The 26,743-nt window shown below is 41.6% G+C and overlaps 1 protein-coding gene across 7 annotated transcripts in view; it reads right to left on the bottom strand.

Moving 5' to 3' along the window:
• HIVEP2 (HIVEP zinc finger 2) overlaps positions 1-26,743 on the bottom strand; it is a 136,622-nt gene that overhangs the window by 8,506 nt on the left and 101,373 nt on the right. For 6 of the 7 annotated variants that reach the window (XM_048080738.2, XM_048080736.2, XM_048080737.2 and 3 more), the window contains 6 exons: positions 19,893-19,937; positions 12,984-18,609; positions 12,062-12,216; positions 6,841-7,016; positions 4,116-4,217; positions 2,635-3,545 (listed from right to left, as the gene is read on the bottom strand). In XM_048080738.2, coding sequence (XP_047936695.1) covers positions 2,635-3,545; positions 4,116-4,217; positions 6,841-7,016; positions 12,062-12,216; positions 12,984-18,398 — 6,759 coding nt within the window. In that variant the 5' untranslated portion in view covers positions 18,399-18,609; positions 19,893-19,937. Of the gene's footprint in view, positions 1-2,634; positions 3,546-4,115; positions 4,218-6,840; positions 7,017-12,061; positions 12,217-12,983; positions 18,610-19,892; positions 19,938-25,516; positions 25,612-26,743 lie in introns of those variants that run through there. The other variant, XM_013194184.3, reaches the window with a different exon arrangement.

Below are 26,743 nucleotides of genomic sequence, written 5' to 3'. Positions count from 1 at the left end.
TTCAATGTCAAAGCTCGTTGCACAAGACCACCAAACAGCATGAACATTCAAGGTGAAGAAACATGAAGGGGAACCAGATAAGCACTGGCCAAAGAGACTAGAGTAAATACATCAATTTCAATGGAGAAGAAATAAAACTGGCTTCTTCTGGTAACTTCAGGCACCAGAAGCACAAAAATACTCTAATTCCTGCAAGGACTGGGAACCCAATGCAGCTCTGAAACAGGAAGCAGGATTTCTAGTTGGCATCTGCATCACTGATACAGTTGTTAATTATGTTCTGATTTGCTGGATTTCACTTCTCTGAAAGCGAAAAACACCCTTTATTCCTTTCTCTTTTCTAACAGGTTCATTTATAGCAAGCTCAGGTGCTATCTGTCTTCCCACACACTGAGTGCATTAATGTGTATTTCACCTAAACTCAACTTCTGTTTGGCTCAAGTATATCTTCTGGAAAGGCTTCGAGAGGCGAGGAATCCATCTTTTCTTCCTCACTGTGTTCGTTGAGATGGGCAGTCATCTTCAACTCTAATTCCCTCATTTAAATTTGCCCAGGCTCCACTTCTAGTGACACCAGTGTTCAGGGTCCAGTGACTGTACTGAGGTCTAGGCTTCTCTCAAAACACTCAACGTGCCATTGAGTTGCCAATGCTTTCTGTAGGACAAATGCCTGATTGTACCTCAAAAATAAAGTAAGTGTTAAGAGCCCATCTGGCATGGTGAAGAGCAATTTCCAAAAGAAGGAGCTAAGGGTGCTAAAAGAGTCTTTGCAATGTGCTAAACGCCTTGCTGGAAGGTGTGCATAACAAGGCAAATATTGCAGCAAGAACTGTCACATCGCCAAGGGTGACTTACATACCCTTTTGCCAACATCACCACACATCCAAAATCTCTACTACAGGATGACAGTGGAAGTGTCTGATGCAGGACATTAGGGACTTAAACTTTCTATACAATGTCAGCTGTAGCATCTCATATAATCCCTTCCACTCAATACTGAGGCACTATGACTCTTAAACTGGTGGCTGTTTATCCTTTTTTTGGTACTTCCTTACTTTGTCGATATGGCTGATGGCTGCATTTGTATCCCCTCTCAGCTACACAGCAATTGTGCCTGGGAGAGCACAGCAGGGTTTCAATGTGCCCTTCCCCACGGACGGCTTAGGAAGCCACCCCTCTCTGCTTCTCTCCCCAACAACTTACCAGACCATGATACCACATCTAAGATGAGGCAGAGGGAACAGATGTGAGGCCAAGAGGAGGTGGCTGCAGCAAGGATGGAGCTTGGTGACAGAGGCCTGAAGCAGGCTCTGGCCAAGGGCAGAACAAGCTCTGCACAGGATTGTAGGGACCTGTGTTGCTCGCTCTTACATGCCTAGCCACTCATATTGCAACTTCCCTAATCCTCCTGAAAAGCCAGAAAGCCACTTTTGGATCTGCCCAGCTGGCACTCCTCAGCACTGCTTGATCCATCCCTGCTCCAGCCACCTCGGCCCAGCTGTGTTCCTCACTCCATTCCCAGGTGCAGGTACTAAATCTGCCCAAGCCCACCTTCCCCAGCCTATCTCTGTAGAGAAATTCAAGCTAGAGCTCTGGAAATGCTAATTCAGATTTTCTCCTCTACAGAGAAGAGCCATGATTACACAACGAATAAAGAAGACTGATGACAGCGAGGAGAGGAGGGCAGCCCTGTTAGGGGCTGACGTGGTGGCAGCCTGTCACAGCTTCCCCGTGTTGGTTCCGCACACCGGTTAGTGAGGCAGGCAGTGGGAGGGCAGCAGCAGCATCAAACATGGCAAGGGAAGCATACTACATATATAAATAAACGTATACACAGTAAGGCCATTTCCTAACTCCAAAATCCAAATTCACTTGTAGACAGAGTGCTTTGTGAATGCTAGGGCCTGTCAAAAGAGCCAAGTCGGCAGTTTCTGAGAGCTTATTTACTGAACAGGAACAGCACAGACAGCAGCTGTGCAAGTTTTGCATATTTCCATTTCCACTCAGACAGTTGTGTCCCTGCCGAAACAGCCAGTTGTGATGGTGCTTTCTGCAGGGCAGACAGCTGTCTGCTCCTGTCACACAGTAATATCCTTTAAACTCCAGCCACAGATCCTGATTTAGATGGGCACCCTGCTTTTCAAAGGGGTTCCATTTATTTTAGTGTTTTTATTGCATTAAACAATACTTCAGGGATGGGCACCATACTGCAGTATCAGGGCCTTGAGCCCTGATCTGGGCTTGATCCCATCTGACAGTCTGGGAGGTAAAAGGTTTTACAGTGCTGTAACAAGCCCCACACACCATGTAAGCTTCCTGGGACATTTTAAAATAAAGACAGGGGCAGTTAATGCAAGCCAGCCTAATTTCATTGAAGCTAATGGAACTACTCTGATGTGTACCAAGTGAAGATTTGACCCTTAGGCTGACTGTATTGCATCTAAATGAATCAGCATCCTGACTTGGTCCCTGTCTATTCCAAATTTCTTGCATTCATTCCTGGATTTCCCACTCAAGTTCAAAGCTTATGCTTTCTTTTTTTACAAAGCTGCCAAGTTTTTCAAAATACTATATGCATGTTAGGCAAGAGCACTGGTTTTGACAACAGGAGTAAAAATACTATTTCATACTTACTGAATGCCCCACTGGAATAGATTCAGACTGTAAATATTGACCCATGGACAACGCTGGATTATGGTATAAGCCCCTCCTGGGAGATGCCGCTCTAACCGAGGCCATGTATCTCCTCTCTCGCCTAGGAGACAAATCTCTTCTAACAGACGCATCTTTCCCTGGTGACATTGGTCTCCGTGGTGATAGGTGACGTCTCGGTGAAACGTCCCGTCTCGGTGATAACTCTCTCCTCAGCACAGCCTCCTTCCGCGGGGAAAGGTGCCTCATGGGTGAAATATCTCTCCGGGGTGACAGATGCCTTCTGGGTGATAAATCCCCTTTTGGCATTAAATACCTCTTTGGTGAGTTATCTCTATACGGTGAAGAATCATAGCCAGGGGATGACTGCCGACTGGAAGGTGAGAGGTCCCTCGGAGATGAACCAGGGTCTAACGAAAGCACATAATCCTCATCCATGCAGCTAGGTATGTCTAACCTGTCTTTGTCGGGCTCTGAATCAGTGCTCTTACTCTGGAAAAACCTCTGATATTCTGTCATCTGTGAGTCTTCACAGGAGTCGCTTGGTGTTATAAGCTGAGTAACCTGAATGCTAGGTAAGGTGACCAAATAACTGATGAGGGAGGAGTGTCCCATGGAAAGAGAGCCCTCAGGGGAAGCCCCCTGTGATGCCCCAGCCGAGTTCACCGACAGGGAGGAGAACCGAGGGGGCTGTGGGCTGGTGCTTCTTGATCTGGTTTTTGGTGTTGAGTCTCCCTGAGTATCATCAAAGTCATCCTCATCTTCATCATCTTCATCGTTGTCATCACCATCCTCACCATCTGACTCCTCTGCATCAGAAAACTGATGCTCTGCTGACAGGCCTGCCAAGTTGCTACTCTTCTCTGCCTCCTGCTGCATGTCCTCCATGTTTTCTGAAACAGCCACGACAAGTCAAAACGGTGAGCACATTCAACATTTCTTACTCTTTCTGCCACATTCACTCCACACCCAGAACACATGCTGCCATTGCTGGATGCTCTTCATCTGGGATGGCTAAATAAAGCCACTCTTAATGGTCTCAAAAATATTTTCATATATATACACACTATAATAATACCTTAAAACTCTACACTCAAATTCATCATGTGAAAAGGAAAGCATACAAAGCAACTTCATTATTCACCTTGTAACTTCACTGAATGTTGCCATCTCTCACATCTAAATTGAAAATACTTGGTACTTTGTATGAGATGCATGACAAATAATAGGTCATACTTTTATTTCTAGCTTCTCCTCATGTATCATAATAAAAAACATAACTCAGACAAATGGATCAGATTTAGTTTTTATATTTCCTGTTTGTTAGAAAGATATCTCTTAATTAAAAAAATGCCCAAAATACTCTTAATATATTTTCCCATGCCAGCCACTGTGCTAAAGTGCAATGAGTCATTTGCATACTCCAGAGGCCATTCCAACTAAATTAAATCATTCTGACATACCTGCTTCTTCAGTTTCAGCATCATCTACAGATGTCATTGATACTCCAAGCTCCAGGCATTTTTTCATGTGTGCTTTAGACTTCATATGTTTTGTCAGATTTCCTATGGATCAGAGATGAATCTAATTAACTGACAAAAGCAAAGATCACTTTCCAAGTCAGGTTTTGGTGTATCTTAACTCCATTATTCTGCAGATAGGGTTTTTAGTTTAAAAACAAACAAAAATCAAGCAAGCAAGCAAACAAACAAACAAAAAAACACAGACGGGGCTGATTCATCCAGCCTATTGCCCTTAGAGCCTGTTCATTAAAAAACACAGAGAGTGGGTTTTTATATCTTCAAAAAAATAATAATGTTCAAATATACTTAAACTCAGGGCCTGAGAGGTATGCAGGCATCTCTCCAATTTCCCACATTACATTCAGGTGCCCCAGCAAACTCAAAAACTCACTTTTCTATGTTATCTATCCCTGAGCTTAGTGTTTGTGATATGTACAGATTGCCTGGACATTGACGTAACACCAATGCACACTAGTTGTTCAGGGTTCAGCCAGAGTTTCACAGTGGCACCTCAAGCTAAGGACTCTCCCGTTTACATCACATGTGGGTTCCAAACAATCGTTGTGCTTGAAGCATTTTGAAGCAACAAAAAAGACATTTGTGGGTGATTTCTCAGTGCAAGTTTACTGTCTGGCTGCAATCTCTGAACTGAGAGGAGCTGTACTTAGAGTACTCACCTGGGATGTGGTAAACCCAGGTTCAGTTCCCTTCTATGGAGTACGGATTTGAACCAGACACAGCAGGGATTTGAAATCAGATCTCTCGTTCCCCTGAGGGAGCAATCTAACACTAGACTATTGACTTTCTGGAGTGTCTGTCTTGGTCTGTTTTTTCACAGATAAGAGAACTGGGTTGAGACTGGCCCCAAGAGACATTTCATGGCAAAGAACCCTGAGCGCAAAGAGAACAAGCCAGAAAAACACGAATATCACTCTAATCCATTATCCACTTCAGTCATATCTGTAACATCCAACAGGGGAAGTGCCAACCCAGACATGACACTTCTTACCTCAAGGAAAGCACTCTGTGAATGTACCTACGCTACTTTTGGGACCCTGACCAGATGGTATGGGTAGCACATGCAACATGGTGGGGGGAATACTGCACCACTCTCTTGGATAGTGGAGGAGTGCTTAGAAGCACACAAGCTTCTTCTCTGATTCTCAGTCCTGGCTAGTTTATGTAATTCTCTTCCCAGTAAGTTTCTTATGGTGTCTGTGCACTGCACGAAAAGTCTAACACAGCTTCTGATGACTCTAGGTGGCTAAACGCTCAGGGTGTACTCTGAAAACCTAAGTATCTTTGAAGATCTGTCCCTTACTGTCCTCAGCAAAATAGCAACAATAGTTATGAGGCTGACAACTGCCCATGAGCAGTAACACAACAGTTAGACACTTCTTGCACTTTGAAGACTTAGTCTCTTCCTACTCATCCCCCTCTTGTGCAATAGCACGCCACCTCCTCCCTGTTTCTTCTTCTCTGCCAGAAATGCCAGCCTCAGCAAGCAATTTCACATTTATTTCCATGCCATCTCTTCTGCCTGGAATGTCCTCTCTGAACACAGCTGCAAAACCACAATCCTTCTTCAAGTCTCTCCTCAAGACCCATTTCTCCTGCAATGTCAAATGTAAACAGTGATCTGAGAACAGCTCCGCAGATGGCCCGTTGGGACTACCATGAGCAGCTCCTTCTCTTTGTCTCTACACCCCGATGAAAGTTCTCATCTTAAATTAGGTTGATGGATCTACTACCATCCATCAGCTATTCCCATCTTTGGCAGAGGAAGAAGTGCTGGAGTCATGGAAACTATTACAATCCTCAATCCTCAAAACAGCCATGAAGCTGCGCTGGGATCTCAAGAGAAATTTCTTTCAGCTTCCTCTCTCCCCCTTAAAGTAAATTCAGTGCAGTGGGACCAGAATCCACTTCCCTTGCCTGTCAAAGGGGAGCTAAGAAACTGAGAATGTAAGGCTCATTTGGGCTGTGCTACAAAGAAATGCTATCAAAGAAAAGGATTTTTTTCTTTTAAGGAGACAGTTGCATGACAAATCCAAATTCCAAAGAATATCATTATCTGTGGCCTCAGGGTGACAAATGGAAGCTTTTTTCTGTGCTGATAAATACATGTGAACACAGGCTATCAGATCTCTATTCATAATTAATGCCACAGTGGATGGAGTGGCCCATCTGGGAGACATACATTATTTATAAACTCGAAACTGACCCACTGTAAAGCCTGCGAAGGCATGTTTTCCTCAGCAGCTGATGCTCTGCTTCTACATTATGTCATAATAAGTGTACTCTCCCGGTAGCATTTGAGTGTTGTTGCAATTAAAATTTGTACCACATAACAATTTTGGCAGAAAGTATTATTTGTAAGGGCAGTTCTTATGCTACTACATTTTTTCTGCAGACAGATGGACCAGCCAAGAGCCAATAGCTCTTAATGAAACTATCCAAGGAGTCTCTGAGTCTCAAAAAATTCCTGGGCAAATTCAACAGGAGAGAACAATCTCTCTCATGGAGTCCTGTACCCACAAATACAGCCATTTTATTTTGAAGAAAATTCTTTCCTTGAGTGAAAAGGGTGCTTGGATTCCAGATGGCAAAATAGCTCAGGATTTGTTTGGGAAGTGGCAAAAGTTCAGCAAAAAGGGTCAAGTACCTTTAGTTTTGAAGGCAAAATTGCACAACTTGCATACATAAGGCCGGACATCAGTATGAGTGCGGATATGTTTTTTGAGCATGCTTGGCTTTTTGCAGCGAATTCCACATTCTTCACAAATGTACTTTCCTCGGCCACGACCTCTGACATAGACATAATCCTCATTTGATTTATACCTGTTGGAAGAGAATGAGCATTTAAATCATGCAGCCTCTAGGTAACATACATGCACAAACATTACCTCTGTGTATCTGATCTGATCTTGTATGTATCTCAACACAAAACTTCCACAGAATTCTGCACAAACTTTTCATGCTGGAGCTCACAAAGTATTTCCCTCTCAGGGAACGCACTGGTCCCATTGTGTTTGTGTATCTTAGTTATTTTTAGTATGAGACCAAAGGGCTATAGTATGGGTACAGTGAAAACACGTTGCAAGGGAACACTATTCCTATAGACAAAGCACAACCTCAAATGTGGATGTGTGTGTTGGATTCATCTGTACTCTTGTATCACACAGGCGTCTACCACCACTGAAGACAGAGCCCTTTTGTGGCATGATTCATTTGACCTATTTTAGTATATTTATCCCTTGGGATCAGATAAATCACATCCTGTTTCTCTCCACTAAGCATAAAGGGAATGCAGATGACTAGCAAGTATGTACGTATTTACACTACAGATGTCTGAACTTCACGAAGATGGAACCCTCCTTAAGGGACACCATGTTGAGCTCATGCAGGTACTTGCTGCTCTACAAACAAAATTGGAAACTTCCAACCTGCTTACTTAGCAGAACACCGTTAAAGGAATTTTTCTTAGCACAGGCGTAAGCATTCCATGCTATTTTTGCTGATTACATTATCTGTAGTTAGATAATAAATAAGATATGCAAATCTATGTAAAGCTGTACATTTCCTTTACAATGATGATAAAATGGTAAGACTGAAATCTAAAAGGGTTGAAGAGATCTGCTCCAGCTATTCTGAGGTTTGAAGTTGCTGGGCATTCCCTAGAGGGAGAACCTCATCCTCATTCACCTGAAGTAAAATCCAGAAATCACAGGAACTGAGAAATAATAATTTTTCTACCCTTTTCTCTCTGTTGTCCTCTCCCTAAGCAGCACAAAGTACTCTCAGTCACACTGTGGATGCAGAGCCCGCAAACTATCACTGGTACTGATAGCCAGCACTTTAAATAAATAAGGGTTTGTGTGAAAGGTTCTGTTAATGTGATAACTCCACAAGAAGCAAGTGGCAATTTGGGGGTTACAGAGCTGAAACATTTTTCAAGCCTGCTTTTCTTAGATGAACACTCCTTCCATATGTTCAATAATGCCACTGACAATATAAATACTGAAACTAATATCTTACAAATACATAAAACACTGTCCTGTTCTCACATCCATCTCATTATCTATGAAAAACATCAGCTTGTCTTTCAAATGTGGGTGCCTAAATTCAGTTTTTCTCATCTCCTTTCTAATAAAGTTGGCCGTCTCCCTTTTCCTTCATTGTCCCTGGCACCACAGGCAAAACTGACATAGTTTAACGATGTTTAAGAGCCATCTCTCTGGCAGTTTTGGTTGTACATTTCTGGGATTCTGCTTTTCTGTGTGCCCCAGTTCCCAGGTTCTCTTTCATCTTCACATCTATTGCTTCATCAGCCACCTCCAGGCCTTCTTTCACAGACACAAAAAATATTCATTTTTGCTTGAGACTGCCGTCTTCTCTTCATCTCTCCTCATAGTCTGATTTTGCTGGGATGGAGTCTACTAAACCATCCCTGCTTGATACTGCTAAGAAAAATGTTGTGTTATGACATCCTCTGCCTGACCTCATTCCACCATCTTCTGTCACCTCTCAGATCCCACTGGGCACAAAGTCAATTAGACAAGAGTCATTTCTTTGTCACTCATACGCACAGTTCTTGACCACAATTGACCTTGACTCTCTAAGTATGCCCCACCAGCACAACAACTGCAAGAGAAATGACACACACAAATTTGACATTTAAATATAGTCTGGTCCAAACACTGAAGCACGAGAAGTCTTGAGTCTATGGTGAACACCTTTCCTAGCCCTCAGGAATATTAGAGCTTACTACTAACTTGTGCTTCTCTCAAATCTTTCAATGATTTCCCCTTTCCCACTGCACAACTTTCATGTGACTACGGTCAGTGGTACTCTGAGCTTGATGTCAAAGGGGCTCTAGAGCTAAAAAGCATTCATAAACCTGAGAGTCATGCAATTTCTAACCGAAATGCTATTTTATTGGGGATTTTGAATTAGAATCTATTACTGATAGATATACAAGAGCAAACATAAAAAAACCTGTGCAATCTTGCTGTAAGCTGGTAAAGTCATTAAGCAAGAAGTCAGATGAGTGGGAGCATTCTCTACCCCTCCTTTCTTTCAACTTCACACTGCGAGTATCTAACTGTACTGAACTACTACCGAACTTCAAGTTGCTGATTTTCACTGAGGAATATTGCTTCATATTGCACTGAGGTTTGGTAGTCACAGCTGGTGGAAAGCAGATTTTGTGATTCAAATAATTTCATTTGAATCAAGCCACCTGCCAGAGGTAATAATATGGTTGTTAGCTTCCTCCTTCAAAATCCCCTCTGCTGTGATGCTTATAAACAGCTCTTGACTGACTTTGGTGCAGCAAGTGATGTGGTGATGTGCTATGACACCTACTTTTCTGCTGAACTCCGTTCATTCTGTTACCTTACCTTCTCATGGATCCCCAGTCCCCAGCCCTGTCTATTTGGCTTTTTAAACCTACTTGTACCTGTTGTACAAGCGCTCTACTCCCCTGGCATAGAGCATCTGCATGACTACACTTCCCTGTGTAGTGGATAGACTTTCCCAGGAACTGAAAACTGTGATGGTTGCAGGTCTTTCTCAACTGTGAATTCTGAATTGCCTTCTCCACATATATAGAACAAAAATAATCAAGAACCATAAGTAAATCCACTCCTTAAGACAAACAAAAACTAGAGGAAAATACCTTGCTGAAACAAGATATCGCCAAGCATGCTTGTCTGTCTAGGGGGGAAACATGAAACAAACACAACAGAGATCTACTGCATAGTTCAGTGCACTGCTTGTGTGTGCTCAGGTGATGCAAAGATGAGCTTGATGAAAGCAGAAGAGAACAGAGTAGAACAGAACAGCTCTACAGACAAGAGCAAGCAAGCATGAAAACCCACCCATGTTAAAAACCTAGCTTTCAGAGGTCACAAACAAAAACCTGAAGAGGAGGACAAACTCATCAGTCAGGACAGAAAATAATGAAAGACATGGTTATAACAAGTAAAGAATATTTGATCCATTAAAAAAACAACAGCAACCAAACTAATAAAAAGAAAAAATCTACCCTTCCACAAACAATTCCTATAAAACGTACATTAAAATGATGATCTATAAGGAAAGGGTGGACTGATTAACACTTTATCACCTCATTCACTGAAGCTTTGCAGGTTATATGAGCAGGTTATATATTAGGGAAGTATATTGCACAGATTATTTTTTCCCCTCCCCTCCTCCAACTCCAGAAATTAATGTGTATATCAAGGTTTCTCTCTTTTTGTTCCACTCTAATGAAGTAGAGTAAACATAGCCATGTATTACTAGGATGTATGTCTGGCTGACGTGAATTATATGCCTTTACACAAATAGTTACATAAACCTTATTGGTGTACAAGGAAACTTAAGATGGTGTGAGTAATGTACAAAGTTTCTTAAAAAAAATGTTAGATGGTAGAGCGATCTGTTACAGCCCATACTAATCTGAATCCTTCTAAAAGTTGCTTTTCTTAACAAACTTTTACTCTTCTGAACTCTCATCATGAGCCTTACATCAGTGCAGACTATCTTCAAATGACTGATCCAAATTCAGAAATGATACGTAGTGGGAAGCAGGCAAATTTTATTCTTCAAAGTGGGCGTGAATCTAAGCAACAGCTCTTTAAATTTGTTATAAACTTAGGCTCACCCCTGAATTTGGGTCACTCTCATGTAGTCGCTTTACTGACTGGGGTATTAAGTTCTCTGTAAAGCTACAGAGAACAGCCACGATCAGGGTGTCTGGGTCAGCATACCTATAATAATCTCCAAAATAACATTTTCAGTCTTTCAAGCAAGATGTAGGCTATACCCTTTCATTGTTGCAGACTAGAAAGAAATGTCAATGTTCATTTCATGGAGACTATCCAAGGGGATTCAAAACACATGATGGGAATGAAGGACACCTGAGATTTTAGAGTACCAAATGATGGGGGAATGAAAGGCATGTACAAATTTATCACATCTCCATCCTGACCTATTTAGTTATCCCAATAACACATCGCTATGAGACCATTTGGGTGTGGTAAGACTAAAAAAACCAGCTTGTTCAGCCACCTGACTATTCACTACTAACCTCTGTCAAATTAATTGCATCTTGTCAGAATTCTTTAAAACAAATAAAACAATATCTTACATTTTAGAGTATACTCCAAGAGAGGCAAACAACTGTCCATTTCATTTGTTTTGTATAACAAGCTTCATAAGCTTCAAAACATTGCTAATGGGCTTTCAGGTCTCCTTTCTCCCTCTCTTTGTAGTTGCTTCTATTATCACATGAGTAATAGATGGCTGTAGTAAAATTAAGCATGATTTTATCAACCTTACGTGACAGATCTATGGATTAGGCTTAGATACCATAGATTTCATTGCTATCTTACATTTACATCTTACATTTTATCTCCAAAATCCAAAATCCAATAATGTAGTATTACAAGATTAAGAGTAAGCATACCTAGCTAACCCATTCAAGTAAGTGGAGGCACACATAGTCTAAAAATGAACGATGTCCTCACGGAAGCCGTTAGATACCAAAAAAAAAATGTATAGAAAATGACAAAATGTTAACTGTCTATCCATTTATTTTTGACCTAAAGAACAAAAGTGACAATTTAGAGTGAGTGCTCGCACACAGATATAACAAAATGTAATTGTCTTAATAGCAAAGGTTGATCCAAGAGTAACTAACTATACAGGTATCCTGTAGTTTGTTTTAAGACTGACATATACACAAAACAAAAAGAAGCTCGGGAGCTAAAATACATGGCAGAAATACAGGAGACTGTTTACATCCCAGTTCATTCATGTTCATTTTCAAATCTTTTTAAAACGACAGGCTGAGCTTGAAATTTCCAGTTGCATTTTCTTACCCTCCTTCAAAGATTTTAATTCGTATCGGCTCAGTTTGTTTGGATGTAATGTCTTTATCTCCATGAATGTCTCCTTTTACTCTTTCTTTTATAATATTCCCCACTACTTTCTTTTCAAGCTTGCTGCCAAACAAGAAGAATGGCTCGTGTTTCATCTGTAGAACAAAGTCAAGGAATGGTGTTACTGCTGGAACACACAATAAATGCACACTTCATTTCAAGTACTTTTAACATTCCAGGTCAAAGCCAAACTCTCATTTTGGTGCAACTCTATACGATGAATTAATTTGTCCCATTCAGTTTGATGGAGAATAAGAGAGGGGGCAGCATGGACAAATTTTTATGAGAGTCTTGACAGAAAAGACAGCACCATATCTTTCCCCAGGGGAAAAAAAAAATAATCATGGAAAATAGAGATGGAAAAGCCTCAGAAGGTAATTTATTGCTATTACAGAATTTTCCCTGGCACCATTATCTAATGCTTAGTTCATGAGGAAGAGTCAATATGTAAAAGACATTAAAATGACCTGAAAATCCTTATTCAATTTTAACTTAATCTTTACTTATGAACTTGCACGGATGTTTGTGTCTACTGTTTGAATCAAGACATGGCAAAAAGGTAGGAAAAATAAAAGGAGATAATGTATCGGGTTCTGGCACATGTGAAGAGAGGGCTTTAAAAGCCTCACTTTTCACAACTGATTCTCAAAATGGAGACAGAGGAAGCAGAAGTATCAGAGTTTGCAGAGGGGTAAATCGAGGCTCATAAGTTGTCATGGGAAGATGTTAAAGCCTGATTTCTCAATGGGGATATATATTTTGGGGTGGGGGGAGGAGAGAAGGAACCTTACATTTCATAGATTACTAGTATTTTCTCAAATAAAGATATATGGATTTAATTTTATTAAAACCTCTTATTTACCTGAGAAAATTGCTTCCATGCACTTGATGATGTCAGTTTACCAGCTCCAGGTCTATGCATAGCAGCCAGAGTGTAGATTTCCGTGGTGTTCTTTTGCTTGGACCTTAGAAGTGCTAAAGTGGTCTTTGTACTTAGCCCAGATGGGTTTGGGTTACAAGAACTTATACACCATGAAGCGTAAACAGAAGATTTGAGGGTTGGTTGCTGAATGTAATTGGGTTTTGTATAGTTTAAGAAACACCAGCTCACAGTTGTAGTAGTGCGAAGACTTGGGAACTGAAGGATCTGCTGAAAATCTGCTACGTCTGTCAGGAGAATGGTAGAACCTGTGACTTTCCCACTGTTATTGGATGCCATCTGGACTAGCATCCCAAGAGGCATTTTCTGATGTTTCAGTTGGTCTTCTGGCTGAATTTCTCCTGGTGGCAATGAAGACCTCTGTGGACTCATGCTCATATCTGAGGCTGTTTCATCCACATCCAGTTCTTCTGGCGAGTCTCTTCCTTCAGAAGGGCCACTGGACTTTTGCCCTGGTGATGTGGAATCAAAACTTGAAAGTTTCTCCCTGCTTAGTGGGAAAGCATCAGCTGTCGGCATGCTGACAGGTGGGTAATCTTGAGATGATGAGGATGACAGTGGTGAAGAGGATGACACGGACGGCAGACTTTCTTTTGGCTCAGTAGTACAGCTCTGCCTTACCAGTTGAGGCTTCTGCATTCTTGGAAAATCTTTCTTTATATCTGAGTTAGTTAACTCAACGGCACTTAGCTCCTCAACTATCTGCCCATACATTTTTTCTTCTTTGACTCGTTTCTGTTGCTTGGTCTCCATGAAGAGCTCCAAGCTACTGGCAGGTGAAAGCATTCGTTTGCCTCCTCCCAAGGTAGAAGCCATGTCAGAACTGGAAGTCAAACAGAGGGGAATTGAGGGCTCCAGTCCAAGTGATAGTGTCTGCGGCACTTTCCACAAAGGATATTTTTCTAGCCCTCCATGCTGACCTAACATCTGAGCTATGTTAAATCCAATTCCATGCATTGTTGCATTAGTTGCCAATGTTCGTTGAGAAACAGTTTCATCAACTTTACAAATTACAATTGCGGGACTGTTGCTTTGTCCAAGGATCTGGGAAATGCTTGTATACATGACACTACCATATGATGGCACATGGGTTTGAATCCTGACGGGAACAACTGTTCCTGGCAAAGACTGTACAGATCCGTCAGATGGGGAGTCAAACTCTGTCTGAAGATGCTGCTCAGAGGAGGTATCTGTCAGTTTAATGCTATGGTCTGACTGGTACTTCGCAAGAGTATTTTTTGAATACTGCCCAGATGTTCCTGAGTAATGCTGGTATGCTTGCTCTTTAGCATGTACATAATCAGCTGGTTTCTTTCCAATAAACTCTGAATTATGTTCCAGGTGATAACTTGGAGGAACGTCTGTTTGGAAAGGTGGCTTGACATAAGATTTCTGCAGCTGTTGTACAAAATGATGCTGGAAGTGTAGAGGTTCTGTGCATGACTGCCACAGGACTGGCTGCTGAGATGGTGGTAAGTGAACCATGCAGACAGTTGGATATGGGAACTGAAATAAGGTGTTATGAATAGGGGGAAATGGGACCTTATCCTGATGTGCAAATAGCTGCTGCTGCTCTGATGGATGTTTGTTGGAAATATAAGGTGCTTGTTGGATCAAGGGAGTCCTTAACATTTCTGGACTATCTGCAAGAAGAGCCTGTTGCTGGGCAAGGTGGGATGAGCTATTACTAAGCTGAGCACAAGAACCAACAGCCTGTTTTCCAGAGTCATCTACCTGAATGGGCTGAAGTACAGAGGAAGGAGAGTGATGCCAGGCAAGCTGGGAGGAGCGGAGACCAGCCTGCGCGTGTTCCATCTGTTCCTGCTTTATACTTTGTTCTGTGCTCTGATCAGTCTGGGAAATCTCTGGAAAACCACTAAAGGAAGCTTGGCGAACCAAGAAGCATTTCTTCCTTTCTCGTGATGGAGATAGTGCAGTAGTAGGTGTCCCAGCTGAAGAAGCGTGAGACAGGTTCCCATAATCAAAGGATTTACTTCGGATCTCTGGGATTTCAGCAGCGTGAGGACAGGGCATCTGTTCAGATGAGCAGCGTCTCATTTCCCTCTGATGGTGATGCCCAGGGACGGAAAGTGAGTAAGCACCAGCTGGAACTGTTAAAAACTCGGACTGTTTTCCAAACTCATCTTGTTTGGGAGGTGTGATGAACTTCATTGTTTCTTCTCTTTCAAAGGACATTGAAAAACTTGAACTGTGGGACAAATTACTTTCTTGGCTAGGGCTGCGAGAGAGGCTTGTACCTGTGGACTCAAAGCTAGACTCTCCAGAGGAGTGCTCCATGTCAGCCAGTCGTAAACGCTTCTTTTTGGGTGGTAGCTTTTCGGCTGGAAGTTGAGAAAGGGTTTCACTTCTCTGGGGCCACTGGAATTCTTCTGTGGGTCTCTCCTGCTCTTTGTTCTGCACTTCTTTTTCTTTTTCAGGCTTATCTGGCTCCTCTGTGACACGAATTTCAGGTACCTGTATGTTGTGCTGGCGAACCAATCTGGGCTGCATATGATATGGCTGAGGTTGCTGGGATGGAGATGGCTTACTGGTGTCAGCATTTTCTGTTTGTGGAGCTCGGTCTGGGCTCATGGGGGACTCAGAAATCTCACTCTCACATGTTTCAGATGGTGAATAGATCTTATCCTGCTGGCATACAACATGTTCTGTAGATTCAGACCTTTCAAATGAGTTTGGCCTGCTCAATGAATTTGTGTGCTGAATGACAGAGATGACATTTCCAGGGGGCTTTCTAGTTAGTGATTCTGCAGTCTTTTCTTGCTCTGCAATTAAGGATGAGTCTTCCAGAGAAGCTGCAGGACTTCCAGACTGCAAGTAAGGCCTGCACATTTCAAAACGCTCTGCATGGCAATGGGCAGAATTGTCCAGACCTTGAAGGGAAAATCCACTCCTTGGCACGTCCTGAATTTGGGATTTGGGATCAAAGTCCAAAGGCTGAACTCCTCCAGTGGTGCCAGTTGTACTGCTGCAAAGCATGGGACTGTCCTCCTCATCTCCAACACTCTCCTCTTTCCTGCGCTTTCTGTTTTCAAAAGTTGTTCCAAGCATGGATGGCACTGCCTGAGACTGTCCAAGTGGATCAATGAAGTACTCTCCCCCCTTGTTTGTTCCACCTAAGGATGGCGAGTCCCTGTAGTTTTGCTTCTGAGCTTCAAATTCTTCCCATTTTCTGTAGTGCTTTCCACTGGCATCATAGTCATAAAAGGTCTTGTCCCCTGCTTTCTTCTCTTTTGATGATGGTCCTTTGTCACCTGCTGGTTGTCTGTTGGAAGCAATAATGATATTTTTCCCTGGTCTTCCATGATAGTCTGAATCTGAGTGCCCCTCCTGCACAGAGGGCAGTTCAAAGGCAGCCTGCCTTCTCAGCATCCTTTGGTGGGATATTCCCACTGTGCCAGGGTAAAATACATCATCTGAGCCAGTCATCTTCTCATCAAATGAGTGGCTTCCTCTCAGAGATGGGGGAATACTTAGGCTGTTTGCAGAAGAGGTTGGCATGGAGTTACTTCTAATAAGAGGAGAAGAATCTACTGGGGGCTCTAGAAGGACAGGCACTTCACCCTGCTGACTGGCTTGATACAAGTTGGATTCACTTTTGATGGATGATGCGCTCTGGGATTGTCTAGATTCTGTACTGCTGCCTGGATAAACTTGTGTAGATTTAATAGTGCTCAAATTACTGGAGTCAATAAGTTCTTCTTTACCTGGAGTAAGCTGGGAAATATGTTCCTCAAGCATCTTGATATCCAATCTGTTATTTAAGAGAGGTAATGGCTCCGCTTTGCCCTTTCTACCCATTAAACTGTGTTCCTGATTTGTTGTGGCTACTGTTAGTGCTGTCCTTTGATTAATCCTATAAAACTTCCCAAAGATGATCTCTTCATAAGACTTTGCATTAGTATTTGGTGGGCTTATTTGCTGCTCAGCACTTTCTGAGCGGGAAAAGTAACCAGAGTCAGTGCTTCCTTTACTGTGTGGGCTCAGGAGGTTTAATGACTGCTCAGAATCTTGCCCTTTTTTCTCTGAGAGTCTTAGTGCAAGTCGCTGTTTAACTGTGTGAGAGTCATCAGACTTAGTACTTAAGGATGGGTTTTGCAACATATCAGAGCCAATATAGGGTGAACTCTCACTGGGTAACTGAATTCCACTTTTAGGGATAATCAAAATGGGCACCTTCATTGGCCCCACCAAGGACTCTTCCATGGAGGAGTGAAAATTGCCTCTGCTAGCAATGTCCAGGGGGAGCTGCGGAACAGGGCTCATTTTGTCAGACCCCTCCACAAGCAGTGAGCTCTCCTCATCAGTGTCTGTGCTCTGCTCACCATCTGAATGTATTTCAGCTTCCACATCAATGTAACTGGCATCTAGGTCCAATTTGGAGACTGCTGACTCTGTAAAAGGTACCAGTCCTGCTTTAATTGCATGGGCATGTGACTTCCTGTGCTTGTAGAGGTTGCTTTTTGTCTTGAAGGAGAAACCACAAGGAACACAAGGGTACGGTCGCTCCCCAGTATGAGACCTAATATGCTTTTTAAGTACACTAGGTTTGGCACAAGCCCGATTACAGTAAGGACAAATGTATTTGCCAGGCTTTTTGGGTTTGTGCTCCTTTTTGTGAGCATCTTCTGATTGTTCTAAAGATTTCTGTGAATATTGGCTGTACGCAGGGTTCAAACTTGAAATCTTCTTCCTGGAGAAACCTCCACTATGGCTATGCATATGAAAAGGAAACAAGTCCTCTGAGGCAACTGATTGCAAGTGGCTAGGAAACTGCCAAGGAGGGCCTTCCAAGCTCTGATGTGGCTTTATGTTGTGCAAGAAGCCTTGTGGCAATGAATGCTGTGGGAAAGAAAGTGAATGTTGACATGAGTAAGGAGTTGGACGATGCTGTGGATATTGCTTCTCTGTGACTTGCTGTGCAGCCTCATTCGATGATACCAGTTTCCCAGAACTAAAAAGTTGTGCTGATGCTGTGTTTCCAATTTGCTCGTGATCTATTTGTGGTTGCCTCTGTACTTCTTGATTGCCAAAAGTGCTCATCTTAATAACAGCTGAATGTTCTTGCCTCCATCTAGTTGGTACTTTAGCAGTTTCTCCAGACCTTGAGGTAGCTTTTTGCCCTATAGCTGTGTCCCCAGAGTCCATTTTGTTACACAAGGTCTTAAGTGCTAGTTCACTTGAAAGCTGTGCAGACTCATGGAGTGTGTCCAAAGCTGTGCTTTTTAAAGTTTTGTTGCTCCCATTTTTCCAGGGCTGTTGCAAGTTCACAGACTTTTCTTTCTCTTTGGAACTTTCCACGCAGTAGTCTATAGGCATTAGATTTGTGTCTGTACACTAATGTGATTATTATACAGTCCTGTTCATGGCATGAACTTTCCTAAACAGTTTATTATACATTTGCAAAGACTTGTTATAGCATTTGGACATTTTCCATTGTTATTAAACACTGAGATGCAGAATGACACAGAGATATTTATGATCTACTAGAGCAAGGTTCTCTTCATCTCCTCCATGGTGACACAGGTATCTGTAAGGAAAAAGCAAAAACAAAGAAAACCCAAGCACCAATTAATATAGCTGGGCAAAACAACATCACTACAGTTGGTTGTATTTTTATTGAGACTTTCATTAAAAATACTAAGAAACTTAAGAAAAGGTAACTGCATTTCACAAAATCCCATTTTGTGAGGAGACACAGTAAAGAATGGTTCCAGAGATTTCACACAAGTGTAATCACTACTCAATAAAAGCCCTGAGAATAGAAAACAGGGATCTACACATTCCAACTTGAACAGTAATTTTTGAAGGCTTTCTCAGGACAGTTTAAAGGGGTTTGATTCTCAGAAAGTCTGACATCTACTTTCAAAGACCTTTCAGCAAATCACTGCTGAAAATACAGTCCTAACCCCATCGGCAGGAACTACCTTATCCAGTATTACTCACCTGCAGTTCAGACATGCACTTTAGTCACCTGGCTTTCCTCTTAAGTCAGAGGATGGTGATCAGTACTTCCAGAGGAGAAATCTTTCCGTATCATAGTGTGTGCTTCAGACGCATGTGATGTCTATGCATATGGCCCTCCGCTCTGGAGATGCCTGTTTCTCACTGTTGGCTAGGCAGAAATCCTAGATGACTACCTCGGATAATATTCCAAGTTTTAAGATGGCTAAAGTGAGGTACTTCTTACCTTATATAATCTATTTTTTTTTTACAAGGAAGTCTGGATCACCTTTTTACACTACTTTTATACAGTCAAAAAAGACATCAACTAAGCCTTCTGAACACAACAGTATTAATACCTTTCCGCGTCTCCTTCTTCCAAACACCATATTAAATTTTAGTGAGAATGTCTTGCTAGAGGTAAAACACATATTAGAGAAATTAGCTCTGACTGTTTTATGTGACTTAAGCATTTTAGATTTCAATGTTGAAACATTTCCATCCAGATAATACATGCAGTTTTTATGCTTAAACGCAACAGGATTCCAAAGTTCTTTTACAAAGAAGAAAACTTGGAGGTATGACATTCACAGGCAAGTACAGCATTTGAATTAGAAGAACACTGTAGGCTTCCTGCTTCCATATTATCCAAACAGAGGATATTTTCTGGATGAAACAGTGCAAATTATAAAGTCACTATTTTACAGGAGAGAGAAAAAAAGGTTATTAAAAAAAGCAGTATTAAAGATGCTTGAATATTTTTAATTCCTACAGTACAAAAACTGAATTGGGCTTGAAGAAACATTAGAGAAGTACAAGAAAACAACAAGGGAATGAGAATATATGCCTTTTTTGTTATAAAACAATTACCTGCATCTTCTAGACATCTAATAGGCATGACTGTCTTCAGGTTTTCTGTAGAAAAAAAAAATACAGTCGTAAGAAGTTACTGATATTAAGTATAGATGCTGAAGAAAATTTTCTATTATTTACAGTAGAGGCCTGAAAATTTCATTTATCCACCCATTGGAAAAATGTCACGTCGCATCTCAAGAGATCTGAGCAAGCACATTTTGAAGAGTATGTGTGAAGCTTTTTAAAGGTCTTTTAAGGATAACTGCAAATCTAAACTAGTGCAGTCTCACCTTCCTGAATCAGTAAAAAGAGACCTGCCCAATGTCGCTCTTCATTCCTACACCTTTGCTAAACCTGGATTATTCCTGAATCCCATTGGCAAATCCCCTTTCAATACCTCACTCCAGCTAATACTTTTAGGCCTTCTAGGCTTCTCATTAAATGTTTCAGGGACCAGAATGAAATTGTGGCCAGGATGTCACCACTAAGGTACATAAAAAAGTAGCGAAAACAAGTATGCTTCCAGACCAGTTAACACCAGTGGGACAGTGCTCAAGAATATGCGCCTGCAGAGAAACCTACAGACCAAATACATATCTAAAAGACTTATGTACCTGCCATAATTTGCTACTGCAAGCTACTCTTTGCATTACAGAAACGACCAGCACAGGGAATGCATCTGAAAAAGGAAAACTGAGCTGTATCTCTCTAGCTGGAAGATCAGTTCTCCCTTGCAGTAAAAGGAGGATTCTCCCCTGTGGTTTTTGATAAATCCAATCTTGAAAATGCATTTTGTTTTGTTTTGTTAAAAAGGAGATTTGTTTGATTTTGGTAACAAAAGCAACATTTCTTTAGAAGACAAAAATCCAGGAGGACAAACCCCAGAGCACTTCCATTTACGTTTATACAAAATCCTTAGAAATACCTTAAGTATCAGCTGCAGAGGATGGGATATGGGTTAATATAACACCCAATTAGAAATTGTCAGAAAAACTGCTAGTAAACTTACATTTTCTCCACTGAATAAAACCAACAGATGATGAAATAGTAAAGTGTATAAAAGAAAAAATATATCTAAAAGTCAAAAAAATTTAGCTCTCCGTAATCACTTAGAATAAGTGCTAAAAATACACTTATTTAATAACACTTTCAAAGAAAGAATGGACATTAGTAAAGCCTGATGATTTGATGTTAATAGAATGACTACTGTGCCACCAGTTATCAGTTATTTATTTTATAGCACAAATAGAGCTAAAAATGTAACTATAGAGGATTCCCATATAGTACAAAATAATAGCAATCTATTAGACAGAAACCATAATATTTTAGGTCATAAAGTCATTCAGCTTTGATGTGCTAATGGATTTTTAAATAGTTCTCTTGTCTGATCCTCCAAAAGGAAAAAGACAAAATGTAATCCAAGTAAAACTTTTTAAATTTTCCTGATTTGCTTCTTCATATTAAAAGTGTCACTACAAATGTAAAAAAAAAAAATAAGCCTTATGCACTATTTACAATATATGAGAATTGGTTACGGTGGAGCAGATCTGCAGTTCCTTATTAGCAAATGGCAGGCAAAGGGCTAACCATTTTTGGCAACTGAGCTAAGCCGAGTCTCATGTCAGCAATGGTGCTAACATACAAGCACAGAAGTAAAGGGAAATACAGCATCTGAGGAGCAGAAACAGGGACCAGCGGCAATGTTCCTAAGTGAAAGAGCATAAAGTTATTAGCCATCTTCAAAGAAAAATACTTTTTTCCATATTAGACAATTTTGCAAACGGTGAAGCAGAAATTTCTAGAGGATGGAAGCATCCTTTCTGTTCCATATTTCCTCTGCCAAGAACATCTTCAGGGCAGAAATGTGCCAGTCACAGAAATGTGACAGCAGTGGTTTTATTTGAGCAAAAGATGATGCTAATACACTTCCATCAGTTTCTAGTTCTGGACTGAGACGTCTGCTACAGAGTTCAAGTCATTCTGTGGTCCTGCTATTTTCAGAACGCTCTATATAATTTTTCAACCTACACTATGAAACAGGTATAGACTAATTACAGGGATTATTGATGGCTTAAGTTTGGTCAACGTCACTCTCCTGGGGAAAATAAATCCCTTTCCAGAATCAACATAGCCATTTCTGGTTTGGTTTGAACTCCCATCCATCCTGTGTCAAAGATTGTTTTAATAGTCTTTCTTTCCTTTTGTTTTTTTCCCCTAATGCTAAGTTTTACTGGCCTAAATGGAGAAATCCAACGTACCAAAAAGGTAGTTTGCATTCTGTCCGTTCTTTCCAGTCAAGCTTTTATCTAATCTTCCTGCAACCATGGACTAGCTTAAGCCAACAAGAGACTTCCAAATTTCAACGGATTAATGTATCTCCTTTAGAAAACACTGTCAATATACTTGCCAGTATTGCTCTTCATCAAAAAGAAACTCTTCAATAGACAGAAACTCCCGATATTTCATATACTTCACATTTCAAAGCAGGGAACTACGGATGATAAAAATGTGCATTCCCTTTAATACCCCTGGCACCGTTCGGCTCCTCCGGAGCGGCTTGGAGGAGCCCACCTAGGCGGACCAGGCAGCGCACCGAGCCGGGCTGAGCACCTCGCTCGCCACCAGCTGCCGAGGCCTCCCTGGAAGCGGCCGGGCCAGGTTCCCGTCGGATTGCGGCCTGGCAGCCGGATCCCCCCGCCCCGCCACGCCACCCGCGCTATCTGCCTGCTTCAAACCAGGGCATTTCACTTCTCTGCGGGCTTTGAACATGAGAAGATTACTGGGAGACCGGGAACTGTATTTATGTCAGATGCACCTACTAAATCAAGACCTTTAAAACTTTCTAGAAAAGGAGCATTATTCTGTCACTCCCGTTCCTGCGGTGCCTCTGCGAGCTGCGTGCAAGAGACATAGATCTGGGTGGCTACAGAGCTCCAAGATTCTTCCTTCCTTTCTTTTCTTTCCTTTTTTTTTAATTTATTTTATTTTATTTTATTTTTGAGACCATTAAAATGGTTACACTCAACAGCTTTAAAATAAAATTTGGCAAAATACAACTTTTACTACTTCTCAATTTGTAGCTCGTATTACAGCTCTTGCAAGTGAACAAATTGGAAGCTTATGTCTTCCCGGCTAAATCCTGAGTGCACCATACAGAATAAATATTGACTCTAGAGTAAGGACTAACGGTCAGATCCAGCCGTGCTTTAAATCTTTTCTGTCCAGCACTGCCAGCACAAAACCGGCCTAAAACCACCATAACTGGCCCCTAAGGGATTCTTATTCTATAGGGCAATCATTAGTATAGACAAGCTGCAGTGGCTCCTATAAAATCCCAATGCTCGCTCACAGACCTCTGCCAAGACCCTTATTAGCCAAGTCTAGTTTATGTCTGGGACAAGCCGAGCAGCCAGCCAGCCTTACGGGGAAGGGAGGCCACCTCTGAGCACTTCTCCACCTGCAGCTGAGAATAAAACTGACTTGGCCTTTCAGGAAGAGGGGGAGCACACCTTTGGCTTGCCATCCTACCCCTTATTTCCCTCTGTCCCACCAATGATATTCCCCAAAGAGCTGTTTGGTGTTGACATGCCAGTGGGGGGAAAAGAAAAAGGAGAGGAGAGGAGAGGAGAGGAGAGGAGAGGAGAGGAGAGGAGAGGAGAGGAGAGGAGAGGAGAGGAGAGGAGAGGAGAGGAGAGGAGAGGAGAGGAGAGGAGAGGAGAGGAGAGGAGAGGAGAGGAGAGGAGAGGAGAGGAGAGGAGAGGAGAGGAGAGGAGAGGAGAGGAGAGGAGAGGAGAGGAGAGGAGAGGAGAGGAGAGGAGAGGAGAGGAGAGGAGAGGAGAGGAGAGGAGAGGAGAGGAGAGGAGAGGAGAGGAGAGGAGAGGAGAGGAGAGGAGAGGAGAGGAGAGGAGAGGAGAGGAGAGGAGAGGAGAGGAGAGGAGAGGAGAGGAGAGGAGAGGAGAGGAGAGGAGAGGAGAGGAGAGGAGAGGAGAGGAGAGGAGAGGAGAGGAGAGGAGAGGAGAGGAGAGGAGAGGAGAGGAGAGGAGAGGAGAGGAGAGGAGAGGAGAGGAGAGGAGAGGAGAGGAGAGGAGAGGAGAGGAGAGGAGAGGAGAGGAGAGGAGAGGAGACAAGCATTTGTCCATCCTTCTGTGTAGGGTTACATATTCATTTGTGGGCTGAGTTTGCTTGTGCACTGTAGCAAGGTAATAAAAGGAATGTAGTCTTTGGCGTATGCTGCTTTGTCATTTTGCACAAACGAAAAACCAAACCAAACCAAACCAACCAAAACAAACAAACAACAACAAAACCAAACAAACACAACATGAGCAAATTCAGTCTTTTCATACTACTTGATACCACACTTGATAATGCCACCAGGAAGCAAACTCCCTTTCTTCACTTTTTGACCTATAGTTACTAAAAAGATAAGGAAAATGAAACACTTCTTAATTTTCCCAGTTTTGTAAAAAAGGCTACCCACTCCTGACCAGAGAGATTCTCTTCATATTTTCAGCAGTCCTTGGCTAGGGGTCCCTTCTGACTGTGGTTTTGTAGCTGGCCTTCTACCTGTCTGTTTGAACACCTCTAGGAATGACTGTAAATTCCTTTGTCAACCACTGACACTTGGCAAAATCTTGCTTTACTGGGAACACAAAGATGCCCGTGCTTTTGCTGCAGTTCGGCAGGAGCTGTGAGGCATCCTTTTACGGATGCAATTTCAAGAAGGCAGCCACTTTAAGACAGGTTAGGTGTATTTATTTTAATCTGCTACTTTCTGTACTGTAAATACTGTTGTTACCTCTTCATACTTGAAGACGCTACTCTGACTTGATCATTTAATTCCACCCCAGATGTTCTGCCTGCCCTCTGGATTTCAGTGTTTTATTGAATGCATTGCCATTTTTCAAAGCTAGCCAGAAAGTCACAGTTTTGAAAATACCCTAAAATATTTAGAATAACATAGATTTTTAAATTTGGGCAGCTGAACTAATCTTTACAATATTTTTTTAGACATTATTTAAAAGTACTAGAAAATATAAAAACAAATACTGCTCAGCAAGCACATACAGTATGCTGTGAATTTACTATTAAATAATCAAACAAACTGTACTAAACTTGCTTAAGGAGAGGCTACAAGGCAGGATCTGTTCCTCAGATTATCTATTACTCATTTATTTGTTGGGTAAACACTTCTCACAGGGGTTCCCCAAGAAGTCAGGAACCGAAGAGACTGACTGAGAAGATGAAGTTACAGAAGCATCAAGAGCAGAATATTCTGGCTCTTTGCGACTGCAAGCTCTCCACAACTGAATATGATTTTAGGCTTTTACTCTCAGGTTTCTAAGAACATACTTTGGTGTCCATGGTACCTACTGGTTCCCAGAGACAGCATCTGTGCACAGAAAACTAGAAGTCGTATGAAATCTGGCATCCTGATTTCTGTGACTATTATTTCAGTTATCACACTAAATCTGGCCCAGATTTTGAGAAATGTTCTAGAATTCCAGCAGTTGAGAGATGGCACACAATGGCACATTTTAGTTAATTGTAGTAGCACTGATTATTTCATTCATATGAAGGCTTTACCAAGCTCACTTTAAACTGGCTAATTCAGCTAATTAAAACTATTCTGAGACCATTACCTGAGCATGCTGAAGAAAGTAAATGAATCAGTCTGCTTGAAAGCAACCTGGTCTAGTGAGAGGTGTACCTGCCCATGGCAGGGGGGTGGAATTAGATGTCCTTTAAGGTCCCTTCCAGCCCAAACCATTCTGTGATTCTATGATTCTATGATGAAAACAAAGAAAGGAATCTGTTTTACTCTTGTAACCTTAACTGTAGTAACCTGTCTTAGGCATTGCGTCCAAAAGTCAATGGGTACACGCTGTGAAGAACAGGACTGTCCTTCCCTCCTCTGAATGTGACCCTACCAAGCCAGAGGTCAGGCACACTGGTATGGCAAGGTAGAAAACCTATATCCCTTCTGTGGTGACCTTACAGAAAATTCAGGCATGAAACAGGAGTCTCCCATTTCACTTCAGGAGCTTTGATCAGATATGAGGTATGCCTCTGAGTGAGTAAAAGGAGACAAATTATTTCAACAGCAGGTCAAAGTAAGAGCAAATTCTCGCAGAATCGGACGTTACTTAGGTTTAGACTTCATCATTCTATATACTAAATATCTGAGGTTATTTAATACAAACAGAAAATAAACTAATCCAACACCTCTCAGATGTCCACAGAGAAATTCATAATATGTATTGCAATAAATTTTCAATTACATGGTATTAAGAAAACACGGATGATTTTCTTTAAGAGATGTTGGCTTGCAGCCTAAATGCTTCGAGCACAGCTGCACACTGTTTTTGCTATGTTAAGTATCTCAAATATAATCTTAAATTGCCACTCTCTATAGAAAAATAGCATCCCCCAAAAACTTAAATTCAAGTTGAGTGTATATTTTAAGAAGTCACAGAAGAAGCCTACAGCAGAAATGCCTTAACGTTGACCTTTTCACTGCAATGACACGGATTGCTCACTTAAAGAACATCACTATTTCCTGTTTCAGCATCATACATAATGTACACATTACTACCGGATGGAAAAAATGTATAAAAAAATCTTTCACGTTGCCAAAGTCCAACTGAACACAGACTTATTTCCACAGGATGACTATAAAATAAAATAAAAAATGAGAGAGAGAGAGGAAAAAAAAAAAAGCTACACAGGAGCCAAATTCATCTTAAACACTTCCTTTATAGGTAAAAGTTCTGAAACTAACCACAGCTCTTGAATTGAACAAATAACTGCTATCAAAGAGATGCCAAAACAGCCTACAGGACAAACAATCTTGTCAGTAAATTAGTAGC

The sequence above is a fragment of the Anser cygnoides genome, chromosome 3 (genome assembly GCF_040182565.1).
Source record: "Anser cygnoides isolate HZ-2024a breed goose chromosome 3, Taihu_goose_T2T_genome, whole genome shotgun sequence".
In the NCBI taxonomy this organism is placed as follows: domain Eukaryota; kingdom Metazoa; phylum Chordata; class Aves; order Anseriformes; family Anatidae; genus Anser; species Anser cygnoides.
The sequence above is the reverse complement of the archived record's forward strand: the minus strand, read 5'-3'. Positions and strand labels throughout refer to the sequence as shown.